The sequence below is a fragment of the Lemur catta genome, chromosome 24 (genome assembly GCF_020740605.2).
Source record: "Lemur catta isolate mLemCat1 chromosome 24, mLemCat1.pri, whole genome shotgun sequence".
Classification (NCBI taxonomy): domain Eukaryota; kingdom Metazoa; phylum Chordata; class Mammalia; order Primates; family Lemuridae; genus Lemur; species Lemur catta.
In genome coordinates, this window is record NC_059151.1 from 6322850 (window position 1) to 6335833 (window position 12984).

The window sequence follows — 12984 nt, forward strand, 5'->3', positions numbered from 1 at the left end:
ACCTTCTAAGTTGTCTTTTAGCTTCCACACTTGCCCTTCTGCAGTCTCTTTATTAACATAGCCTTTGCTGTATTTTATTCATTATAAGTGAGTTACAAAATCCAGCCCACTCTGAAGGGGATGGGATTACAGAAGAGTGCAAATACAAGTGTAACAGGGGGAATGGCCTGGAAAAAAAGCAGCAAAAATGTTTTCTGTCTCTTTATAACTTCCCCCACTTTTTTTGGAAATTGAGGCCTGTAATCCCTGCCTGGGGCAGATGGTTGGGAGGGGCAGGGGAATGTCTTTTGTTCTCTGTGTTACAGGAGGTGGCTCAACTGAACTGTGGCTCCATTGGGTATGAGTGGGCCTCCCAGGTAGGCAGATGTCACAGGCTTTGTCTTCAGCAGAGTTGGGACAATTAGAATCTTTAATGACAATAGCCTAGAACTGAGGGCCCTCCCTTTGAAAGCTCTGCATTTCTGCTTATATATAGAAATTTGGATTTGGAGATTATAGTCTGCCATTTTCCTCCTTTGCTGGCAAAGTAATAAACTTCTCTTTATTTCTCCTCAAACCATTATGTTCTTGTTCTTCCGATGTGGCTTTGAGGACAAGTGCTGAGGTTTTGGTAACACCAGGAGCCAGAGAACACCGGTAACATCCTAGAAACTGCCTACCTCAGGAAACATAGCTATTAGTAATTACTAGTCCTATCTGAATTTAAAGCTGAAAGCTCACTTGCAGTCTGTAGCACACAGAACGCAGCTGTCTTTCAGTTTAAAAGCTGCCAAGATTATCCTACCTACTAACACTTAAACAGCCCAAGAGTGGAAAGACACTCTTTCCTTCTAGTTCAGTACTATATCAGCCAAACCTGTTCATGAAAAAATATATGTATGTAGTTCAAGGTCAGCCAGCTGCACTTTGTACCTACAGAGGCCTTGGTCTCTGTGTTTTAGCTCAGGCTACCCCTGGTGTTTGTCTTTGCTGAGGTTGTTAGGACCTAGAGGCTTTGCTGAGGCCAGTTCGTCCCACAAGCCATCCCTTCAGTCTCACTAGAGCAAGTAAAAATAGCTCCTTTCCTGAGGGAAAAGCCTTGCTAAGCTGCAGACAACCTTCCAGGTTAAGCCCTCTTAAGATCTGAGGCTTACTCAGACCTTAGTAGTAAAAAGCCAGCCGCACAGCTGCTGAGCAGAACACATGTTCTCTGCATGTGATTCTGCCAGCAAAAGAAAGAGGAATGTGGCTGAACCAAGCACACCGAGTTCATCCATCCCAAATTTATCAGCAAGAAAAGCGATCCTTTCTTTGCTAGGGAGAGAAGCTGCAAGTGTCACACGAGTAGAGCTGCTGCTTCTACATAGAAGGAAGCAGCAGGGATGAGGAATAAGGGTCCCTGTCAAACCTTGGAATCTTCCAGATATTTTCTTTGTTTTATAATTTTATGATGTTTTCTTTAATATGTAAAAAATATTTAACATAGTCACATGTGTTGATCTTTGACTTTATGATTTATTTATGTTTATGTTTAGAAGCCCACCCATTCTATAATAACTGATAGGTAAGGTTTACTTATGTGTTCTTCACGTGCCTAATGTGGGCTGATTTTATAGTTAACGCTTTAATCCATGTAGAGTTTATTTTAATGCAATTTAAGCATCTGGTATTTTTCCCCCTAATAGTTAACCAATTGGCAAATCATAGCCTATTAAATACCCTGATATTTAACCTGATATTTCTCTTTGCCTTTTGAGGGCACAATAAGCTCTCAAACTTCTCAGGTGGTAGTAAAAATTAATATTTTAGACTTGAGGGGAAATTGATAATATATGTGAATTTATTCAATTATGTGCATAGTGTTTAACTGAGACTTTATAACTCTATGAATGTGTGTAAAGAAATAATCACATACCTGTTTTAAGAATGTCATCACGGCATTAATTATACCAAAAAAATATAGAAATACAAAAATATCTAAAATTAGGGGCCTGGCAGGATGAATGAGATTATACTTATATGATGGAATTTTATGCATTCATCATAATGTAAGCTGAAGGAGTGTATTTGATGTGAGAAAAATTCTGAGAATATAGTTAGGTGCAATGAGTGGATGGCAGAACAGAGAAATTCTCCTGGAAATAGATGTTGTACCTTTTGAATTTTAGACTATGTGAATGTATTATTTAGTCAAAAGTAAGTAAAAAATATATACTAAATTAAAAAAGTAGTAAATATACTTTTATATCCAGGCATTTTTGTGACAGAGTATCATGATGTTCCTAATTCAAAAATACATAATCTGAGTCTTCAAGAATTTAGAAATTAATTTAAAAAATGATCTTGCTATCATATAAATACTGCTAACTTCTCAGCCTAGAATAAAGTAGTAGCATGATTGTCTACTTTTGTCAGCCAATTCTAAATTTTTGATTTTATAATTTGCAACTTCTCAACCATAGTGCTTATTCCTATACAGTCATGTGCTGTATAATGACATATGACTGTGTTAGAAAGATTGCTTAAATCTTAGGCACATTGTTCAGTGAAAATTATTGGGCCATGTGGAGCTGAATTATCAATATGTCAAATATTTCCTTAGGACTTGGTTTCTTTCTCTGTTTCCTGGATTGCCCGTGTGTTGGATTTACTCCGAGGGCTGTTGGATCTACTCGGCAGCAGCGTTAGCTGAATGAGAGCATCCCTTTCTCAGCATTCCAACGCAATTCCCAGATTGAGCTTCATTTAAATAATTAGGCTCTTGTGTCTTTTTTTTTCCCCCCTTGGTAAGAAAGGTTGACTAGGCCTTGATACATGCTCACACCTATTTCAAGGGTATTGGACCAGCACTGCTCAAAACAAATGGATTGACAGTTGAGGAGAAATCACTCCCCAAAGAAAACAAAAATGTTATTAACACAGTAAAATGAATTGGATGCTAGGAAAGCTAAAACAGCAGATGTAAACATTAAGAAGGTGCTATAAAGAAAAAAGGTTGCATTTTCATTTGGAGAAAACAGGACCAGTAAAAGATGGGACCCCACCCAAAGTACAAAGAGCTTGTCCTGATTTAGAGGTTGAACTCAATTTCTTATTGCTCTCATTTTGATTTACTGCTAAAACAGCAAAGTAGGCATGAGGTATACACCACTTAAGGAATAAACTGAGTGGAATCAGCTCTCCTATGGCTCCCCTTTTTCCTCACAGAAGCACGTTTGAAATTCAGTGGTCAGCACCGTGGGGTGTTCTGCTCTGTGATGTGGTTTTTGAGTGGTTCTCTTCATCAAAAGGGAAGAGCTCAAATACGTTACCACCCTGAGTTATTGTGCCAAGTTCAGTTTCCATTATTAGTTAATATGGCCAATATCTGACAAAGCTCAGCCAATTATTCATTTAACTATTTTCAATCATCCCCACAAAACCTTCTCCTGCCTATGTGAATTGATATAATTTAATCTCTGATGTTTCAGTCAGTAATAGTGGTCTGTATAATACCGTATTTTCCTGTACCTTTTCTATGTTTAGATACACAGATACTTACCACTGTGTTACAGTTGCCTATGCAGCGGTCCCCAACATTTTTGGCACCAGGAGCCAGTTTCATGGAAGACAATTTTTCCACAGACCAGGGAGTTGTGGTAGGGGGGGATGGTTTTAGGATGATTCAAGTGCATTACATTTACTGGCAGTCACAGCTCTCTGCTAATGATAATCTGTATTTGCAGCTGCTCTGCAGCACTAGCATCACTGCCTCAGCTGCTCCTCAGGTCATTGGGCAATAGATTTTCCTAAAGAGTATGCAACCTAGATCCCTCACATGCACAGTTTACAGTAGGGTTCATGCTCCTATGAGAATCTAATGCCGCCACTAATCCGACAGGAGGCGAAGTTTCCCTAGCTCACCTGCCACTCACCTCCTGCTGTGCAGCCCTGTTCCTAACAGGCCAAGGACCACTACTGGTCCCCACCCAGGGTTTGGGGACCACAGCCCTACAGTATTAAATAATGTAGCATGCTGTACAGATTTTCAGCCTAAGACCAATAAATAGACTGTACCATATAGTCTAGGTAAGTAGTAGACTATACCACCTAGGTTTGTGTACGTACACTCTATGATGTTTGCACAATGATGAAAGCATGTACCTATACATATCTCAGAACATATTCTCATCTTTAAGTGACACACGGAAGTTGCTGGGCCAACAGCAAGGCTAACCATGCTTTATCAGCAGGATGAATCATGGCAAAACTTAAAATCTAAGGGTAGAGAAGTCTACTGTTTACTCAGTACTTGTTGAATGGCTGAATAAATAAATGACTGAATTTTCACAGAAAATTGGAATGTCTGAAAAAAGGAGAACATTTTAATGAAAAATAGCCCATCGGTACTACAGAAATCAAAATTATCTTATGTACTTTCTCAATGATAACACCACTGATTATCAAAGCAGCAATACACTAACATTTTCTACATAATTTCAGAACTATGAGAATACATCCTCAAATTAGAGTTAACACATTTAAGTGAGCATTTAATTTTATTATACCTAGCGAATCATTATTAAATTTACCATAGTGGCTTAAAAATTTTAAATATTTCACTTACACTTAAATCTTTTTATGTACTCAAAAGATTTCAGCCCAACTGATCATGTTTCACTTCAAGAAATCCTTGTAAATAAACTTTAATCCCATAGACCAGATCCATTAATTATGCTTTCAGGGGAGGTATAATTAATGGGTCTGTACTATGGAATTATGGCATTCAGTAAATATTAATAATGCAAACTTATTCTGCCAAGCACCTTAGCAATACCCAAACAAATAGATCATTTTATATGGCTGAAGCTTTCCTTTACCATTCCCATATGGAACATGAAAAGCATGCAAAACAATTTAACGTCAGCTTTTCAGTGAGATCTTCATAAAAGATTAAAGATTCCTTGGTGGAGAGGTTATGCATCCTAATAAAATGGTCTGTCAAAATTTATTTGTATGAAACTTTTAAAAGTCCGGATACAAGGTTAGAAGCTATGAGTAAAATGATTGTATGTGTTATAATCATGAATATCCTGGTTATATTGCTAATGAAGAATATTTTTTAAATAAAGTTTTTATTTTAGAATAGCATCAGATTTACAGGAAAGTTGTAGAGATAGTACAGACAACTCCCGTATAGCCTGTACGTAGTTTCTCCCATTGTTATCATCCAACCTCAGCAGAATACATTTGTCGCAAGTTAAGAAACCAGCATTGGTACATTACTATTAACTAACCTGGGAAATATATTCAGATTTCACCAGTTTTTTTCTAATGCCCTTTTTGTTATTCCAGGATCACATCTAGGATACTGCATTATAATTGCTCATCTTGTCATCTTAGCAACGTGGTCTGTGAAACTTTCTCAGACTTTCCTTTTCCTTCGTAGCTTTGAGAGTATTAGGAAGAACTGGTCAGATATTTTGCAGAACATCCCTCAATTTGAGTTTGTCTGATGTTTTTCTCATGATCAGACTGTGGTCATTGATTTTGGGGAGGAAGGCCATAGACACGAAGTACCCCTGCTATCACTTTATATCAAGGATACGTGCTGTCCACGTGATGTTAACCTTGATCACTTGGCTGAGGTCATGCTTGCCATGTTTCTCTACTGCTGTCAAGATACGTTTTCCCTGTTTCATACTTTACTTTTTGGATGCAAATCACTAAATGTAGCCTGGGAGTAGAGATGAGGCATTAAGTTTTATCTCTTGAAGAGAGGGAGTATCTACACAAATTATTTGAAGTCTTTCTGTAAAAGGATTTGTCTCTTCTGCCCAATATTTATTTGTTTGATCATTTTTTAAAAATACTTTGAGTTATACTCTAATACCACATCATTTGATTTGTTGCTCAAATTGTTCCAGCTTTGGCATGTGCAAGCTCTTTCATGTTAACGTCTTTGTATCTTTGGTGTACCCCCATCCTTTTGTTTTCTGAGCACTTCCTTTCTGGCTCCAGGAACAGCTTGGCCATCTTGTACATTTCTTGCCCCATCCTGACTTGGAGTCAGTCATTTCTCTAAGGGCCCCTGGTACCTTTGTTAGAAAAAAACCAAGATCTAGGCACTGGATATTAATGAAGAATATTTTATTGAACAAATGAACACATTTTCTCTAGAACCAGAGGAAAAAACATAATATGGTTTATATAATATTAATAAAATATTTCTAATACTTGTAAAAATATTGTCTCATTCATGGATTAAGAAGTAACTCTCTAATTTATGAATTAAGAATATTTTGAAACTTAATTTTAGTTTCAAATTTTATATTATGTTATTATGCAAATGGCTGACTTGGAAATCATATGCACAGGACATTGATGATGTCAAGTGACAGATCATTTATAAATTAATTGAGAGTTCCTCATTTCTGCATGTCAAAAGGAAGAACAGAATACTGTGTTTCTCGTGCTATTAAAATAAGCACAAATTTATATTTATCAGTAGTAAGTATAATAGTAGGAGGTTAGGAGAAGATGTGACACTCAAAATGTCAATAGTCTTTTCTGATTTAGTATTACCTCCTACCCTTGAAGTGTCCTGCTATTTTAGTGGTGGTGTGATGAATGTCAAAGGCCTCTACTGTGCACTTTGCCCATTGTCAGTTAAGCAGGTCTATTATTGTGAACCAACCATTTCCAAAGTCTCTGAAATGTATCAAACTCAGATGAATCCATAATTCTAACAAAACATTTTACAAAGAAAAATATGGAGTAACATAGGGAGTTAACTTTTAAAAACATCAAATGTAGCTTATGAATTTTTTTATTAATTTGTATTTAGATATACAATTGTGTCAGTATTGCTACAATTGAGTAAAGGGTAAATGGATTAAAATATTAAATACAGATAAGGCATATTTCCAAAGGGTTTATAATAATATTTTGTCTCAAAGAGTAAACAAAATGGGATGATGCCTAAATTGCAAATCGCTGAAAAGCAAATGGGAAAACAATAGGATAAAAATGAAGATACTTTATTTAATTTTTTGTTGTGTATTTCTCAACTTGATAATTAAGTGCCGTTCATCAGATGTTGTCATATAAGATTGATTTGTTTTTTAAAAACATTTGTCTCAAGGTTTCTTAAGAGCAATAGAATTAAAGTGTCACACTACAAGATGGATTTGAAAGTTAAAGGTAGGACATGCTTTTCTCTAAGAATGACATTGAAAGAATCAGTGTTATGTGACTCAAAGTTTGAGTTTGCTTTCTACAGTCCTTTGAATTACACATTTATTTCTGGGGAGTTGTAGAATACCTCGCCTTTAGAGAAGTTTACCATGAATCTTAATTTTGAGTTTAGGTTCTTATGGAAGTCATAAACCTTCACTGGCAAGAATATGATCCATGCTTCTAAATTTTCACAACCAAATGTCACTTCTGTCTTCTCAATATGTAATTTTAAGGGCATGACACTTTATAATAACAAGCTATGCAGACTATCAGTACTTTAGGCAAATATAAGATAATCCAACCATTCTCTTGCTTTTTTGAATTCTCATGAGAAATCTAACATTGAGAGAAGCTTGAGTCTTTTTTCTGTGATATTTTACTATCTCTGCATTAAAGTTTCACTCATTTCTTATGTTAGAATCCTGTAGTAAATTAGTTTGTAAGACAAGATAGTTTCTCTGTTATATAATCAGATAGTGAGTCAGCAATTCATATTTTCTGGTTTTGATAAAACAAATGGCCTAGAACTCTGGATAAATTTAGAAATTAAATTCAGGAACTAATTCACCTCAATTACCTGGTGCATATATTTTCCTGCTTCCTTTAAGAGATTATTGTTCAGTTTTTGCTTCATTTCCTCCTTTAGGCATTTTAACTCAATGTACAGCCTTATATCAGTGTCTAAAATAGGTGTGTTTCATGTTATATGAAAATTATACTAAATATCTTTGGTTTCCGTGTTTATACTTCTCATCCTTGGTTTTTGGATTAAACAGTCAGTAGTAGTCCCATCTCAATGGATATTTAAAATGTATCCAGCTTATTGTACACTGAATAAAATGAAAATAATCTTTGAGTAGAAAGAGACTTTAAGAATGTGTAGCAGTTGTAGCATCTATTCTTTGAATGTGTTTTTATTGGAACTTGAGTCAAGTAAGCCAAACTTGTCTACTTATTCCCTTAATCAAGATAAATTAATTCTTTTGCTTTAATCTTTATTGCAAAATTTTCTGTATTTGTGTGCATGCATATTTGGAAAACAAGCTGAAAACGGTAGGTGTGCATCCTTTCCAGTGTTTCTATTTGCTTACCAGATTTTATGACAGAATTCCTCTGAGAGAATGGGTTAAAAATATCATAGCAATCTTCTGTGCCTACCTATTGTCAACATCTTTTTCTTGATTTTAGAAAAGTAAATTAATGATGAACTTTTAACCCATAACTCTTTTTTCAGGCTAATCTCCTAAAAAGTTTTAATTGATGATGTTTTTAAAGGACTACAAGAACAGCATTAGCAACATTAAAATAATTCTCTTCTATTTGTGTAAATCTTTTGTCCTTAAATTTTTTGTTGAACAGAATGTAAGAAAAGTTATAAAATATCAAGGGCTATGAATTTAGAAATTTTAAAAATTTAATATATCTTCAATTGTGTATTAATGGCAGATGTGTTTACATAATTTAAAGAACTGGGTGCAATAATTTAAGTCTCCATAGAAGAAAGAAAATGTATAATACTTGTTTGAAAATCAGTCTTAAAGACATTGAAATATCAACATAATAAATCATTATAGATATACTTTAATTTTCAAAGAAAAGGTAAAAATATAAATTCAGCAAAACTAATGCTAAATACTACCCTAACACAAAAGATGGCCATTATATTTAATAAAATGCACTTAAAGTGTACATGGAGAGTAATAATTTGACTAATTTCCCAGATAACTATTTATTTCTATATAAGAAATGATTCATTTACATAATCATGATTTGAATTTTTCAGTCTGCATTTTAATTTTTATTCTAATAAAAAGGAAAATATTCTGAATTAGGAAAAGTAAAAATGACTATAACAAGAACCCTTTTTAATTCAGTGTTGTTTTTTTTTTTTTTGCAGAGTGCAGATATGAGCCCAGCAAGCAGCACAACTTCACTTCCTGTTAGTCCTCTTACTGAAGAGCCAGTGCCTTTCAAGGTAAAATTAAGCAAACAAAAAATAATTATTTATAATAAATAGCTCAAATTAGATATTTTATGCATAAATGGTGAGGTGAATGGCTTTAAACTTTAAGGACCTGACTTCAAATGTTAAAATAATTTTCTTTTGGTTCCATTGTCACTCTCTTGCTAACTAAAGGTAAAGGTCTGGAACAAAAATTACTACTTTATGGAACAATTTTTTGCCTTACATGTAAGAGATGGGGATTTTATTATAATAGTTTGATTCACTTGAATTGGAGGTTCCAGATATTTTGTTTATATTAATTTAAGTCATAGGTTTAGAGGGAATCATTTATTTAGTGGTTAAATTTTCATTAGCTAGTTCACCAGTAATTTCATGGCAGGTCACCAGTAATTAATGATGCAATCCCTACAAAATAATAGCGAAAATTAAGAATTGAAATATGGAATGATTCCCTCAAACATATTTAATAAGTATTTAAATAAGTTGTACGTAAGTATTTAAGTGGTACAACTACTCGAATTCTTCAGTTTGGGAGGCTATATAGATTACAAATATGAAGAAGTTTTGTCAGTTAAGATTAAATGTTTCTCTTTAAACTAAAACTTGTAGATCAGCTATTTTACATTTGTACCAGGGATTTTTAGATATCATTAGAATTATTATATATAAAAGCAATCCTTAAGATCATGAGGAAAAAACTTTGGAAAGTTGGGATGATGCACTTATGTAAGTGACTGCTTTCAATATAGTTTGGTTTAAAGACAGATGAACATTTGGAGGTTTGTTATGACTTTCATGATTGTTGTATTTGATCATAAAATTGTAATTGTTTGGGGATTTTTTCTTTTTCCTATAAGGACTATATATTATTCAACTTTATATTGTTTATACCTAGTACAGTGGCTGGCATGGATTACCATATACACATTTGCAATGTTGTTGAAATAAAAATTATTAGAAGGCAATGAATTCCATTAAGAATGTATGGTTTTGTAATTATGGACTTGTTTTGCTTAATGATAGGCAAATAATTATTAAAAGCTCATATCTATACCAAAGAACTGTTAAATACTGAACAATATTTTGATTACATTATTTATTGAGAAATATTTCCTTTTTTGTTACACAACAAAATGAGAAAATAATACTAATGCTGCCAAATTTAGTGTTACTTGATATTTCTACTTTATGGTATATGGGACAAAATTTACAGAAGCATATCTTTAACAAGACGTTAATTGAATTCTCAGAGCTTCATCAGAAACTATTTTTTCTTTTTAATATATTGATAAAGACTACAGTCTTTGAAAATTAATGTGTTTTTTAAAAAGGGTCAGATATATTCAGAATATGCTGACCTAAAGGTAATATAAATATAATTATTTAAGTTTCTCTGATGGGTTCTAAGAGATCACTATTGTTTTTTTGGTTAATGTAAGTCAGTTTATAGGCATTTAAAACTTCCAAGTGCTTCTAATATGTAATATTGACTATCGATGGCCAATATAGTTATGGTATATTAAGTATCTCTTAATTTACTTCTTTTGAGAAAGGAATATTATTTACATTTTTCCAAAATAATATCATCTCACTAGTGTTTAAAAGTATCTAAAGTTTGAAATTATGAAATAAAACTCCAGTATTTGCTTCTTTTCTTTGTAGTTTGTAAATTGTCATCATGTAAATGAGTAATAGCATACTTATTTATCTTTATATAAACACAAAATACATAGCAAGTATTTTGAGCAGTATCTTAACAGGATAGTGCATTATGACCTCAAAAATGTGTTGCAAAGTATTTAATACATAGAAGATGGTTAAATTTTCTTATAACTATGTCTTGAAAAAACCTAATATTTTAATTTATATGTATCTTAAACTTTGACTAAAATTATGATGTTTGATTAACAAGGGAACTAGAAAAACTGGTCATCCTTGCTTCTCATTCTCAGTGAATGTGGCCTGCTCTTTCGTGTTAGAATACGATTAGTCTCTTCACCTTGCCTTCCTTTTCTGAAACGTACTGATTCCAGCACCCAGTTCTGTCACCATCCACTCTAATATTAAAAGAACAAAGCTGTCGGAGATGGGTGTTGGTGGCTGGTTGAGGGAGTTGATTTTTCATTTTCTACTGGGGAGTAATTAGGTTATTAAAACCAAAATCAACCAATAAAATGGTTGATTTTGGGAGCTCTCAGAACAGCTGGAGAAAGATACCTTGTTTGAGGTCATGTATTTATCAAGGTGAATACTCTCCTTTAAACATTGTCTTTGGAATGACATTCATATTAAGTTGATTTTAGCCATACTGTTTGAAATAAAGACAAACGGTGTGTTAAAAACAAACAAACAAACAAAAAAAACCCTAGTAGGCCAGATGTGGTGGCTTATGCCTGAAATCCTAGCATTTTAGGAGGCTGAGGCAGGAGAATCAATTGCCTGAGTCCAGGAAACAGCCTGAGCAAGAGCAATACCTCTTCTCTACAAAAAAAAAAAAAAAAATGTTAGCCAAGCATACTGACATGTGCCTGTAGTCTAAACTACTCGGAAGGCTGAGGCAAGAGGACTGCTAGAGGCCAGGAGTTGGAGGTTGCAGTGAGCTGTGATGATGCCACTACACTCTCGCTCTGGAGACAGAGCAAGACATTGTCTCAAAAATAATAATAATAATAATAATTACTTTCCCACTAACATCTATACCTGTATTCTTGACTTGAATGTTAGATGAGAAATTGGCTATTGTTAGGAATGTATCCCAGTAAGATCTATTAAATAAAATATGGAAAAAAATTGGATGGCATCCTAAGGAATATTCCAAGGCCTTGAGAGAGAGGTAGGCCTTTAGAAAGACAATTAAATCTTTTTTTGCCACCAGATGTTTCTTTTTCCCAAAAAGGTAGTGTTTTTCAACTTCATTAGTATTGGAATTTTTCAAATTAAACAAAACTAGATCTGCACTGAAAGATAGTCTAAGCCCCAAATGCATACTCACTTCTTTATTACCCCAATTCTACTGTTCCATTTCCACTAAACTTGTGCTTACTGTTTAAAACCCATTGCTGCAGTGTTTTGTTTGGTTTAGCTAGTTGTTAAAAAATAAGGACATTTCCCACAAAAATCCATCCAGTCTTGTTTTAAACAATTGGGAGGTCTGGGAACTCTGCACATCTCTTTTCATACAGAACTCTTTGACCAGAGACAAACAGGGTTTCTCCGTGTGGACTGAGCATGGGAGCCCAGTCACCACAGGCATCTCCATCTCCTGTTGTACTTACGCCAGACCATGAAAGGCTTTGAGTCTATTCCTTCTTAGAAGATAACGCATGATTCACAATCTCCCACATATACTACGTGTAATAAACTCACAGATTTCCCCGTCAGTCTCTTGGTACTGATAAATTTCTAGGATCCCAAATTCTTATAATTTTGCAGACTATTGTTATGGCCATATAGTTGGAAATAAAAGGAAAATGTATAGCCTTTTTTAAAAATAGAGTAGTCAGCATTACATGAAGGTCTTGCTGTGTTGTTCAGCCTGGTCTGGAACTCCTGACCTCAAATGATCCTCCCACCTTAGCCTCCCAAAGTGCTGGGATTACAGGTGTGAGCCGCCGCACCCAGCCCCTGCAAACTTCCTATTTAGATTTATAAATACTGCCTTTCTTGATATTTTTCATAGCCAATCCCTGGAAGTTTTAGATACAGACTCATTTCTCCAAATTGGAAATCTTGAAAGCTGTCTGCTTCATTAAAGTATTAGTCATCAATACACAAGATTATTGTTATATTTTACAGATAAGAAGATAGAAACTTGGAATAGT

General features: G+C 34.2%; 1 protein-coding gene across 1 annotated transcript in view; it reads left to right on the forward strand.

Annotated features, from left to right (window-relative positions):
- Positions 1 to 12984, forward strand: part of CCSER1 (coiled-coil serine rich protein 1) — a 466722-nt gene that overhangs the window by 335783 nt on the left and 117955 nt on the right. Inside the window, exon 7 of the mRNA XM_045536844.1 lies at positions 9095 to 9172. Within this exon, the coding sequence (XP_045392800.1) occupies positions 9095 to 9172 (78 nt within the window). The remainder of the gene's footprint in view (positions 1 to 9094; positions 9173 to 12984) is intronic.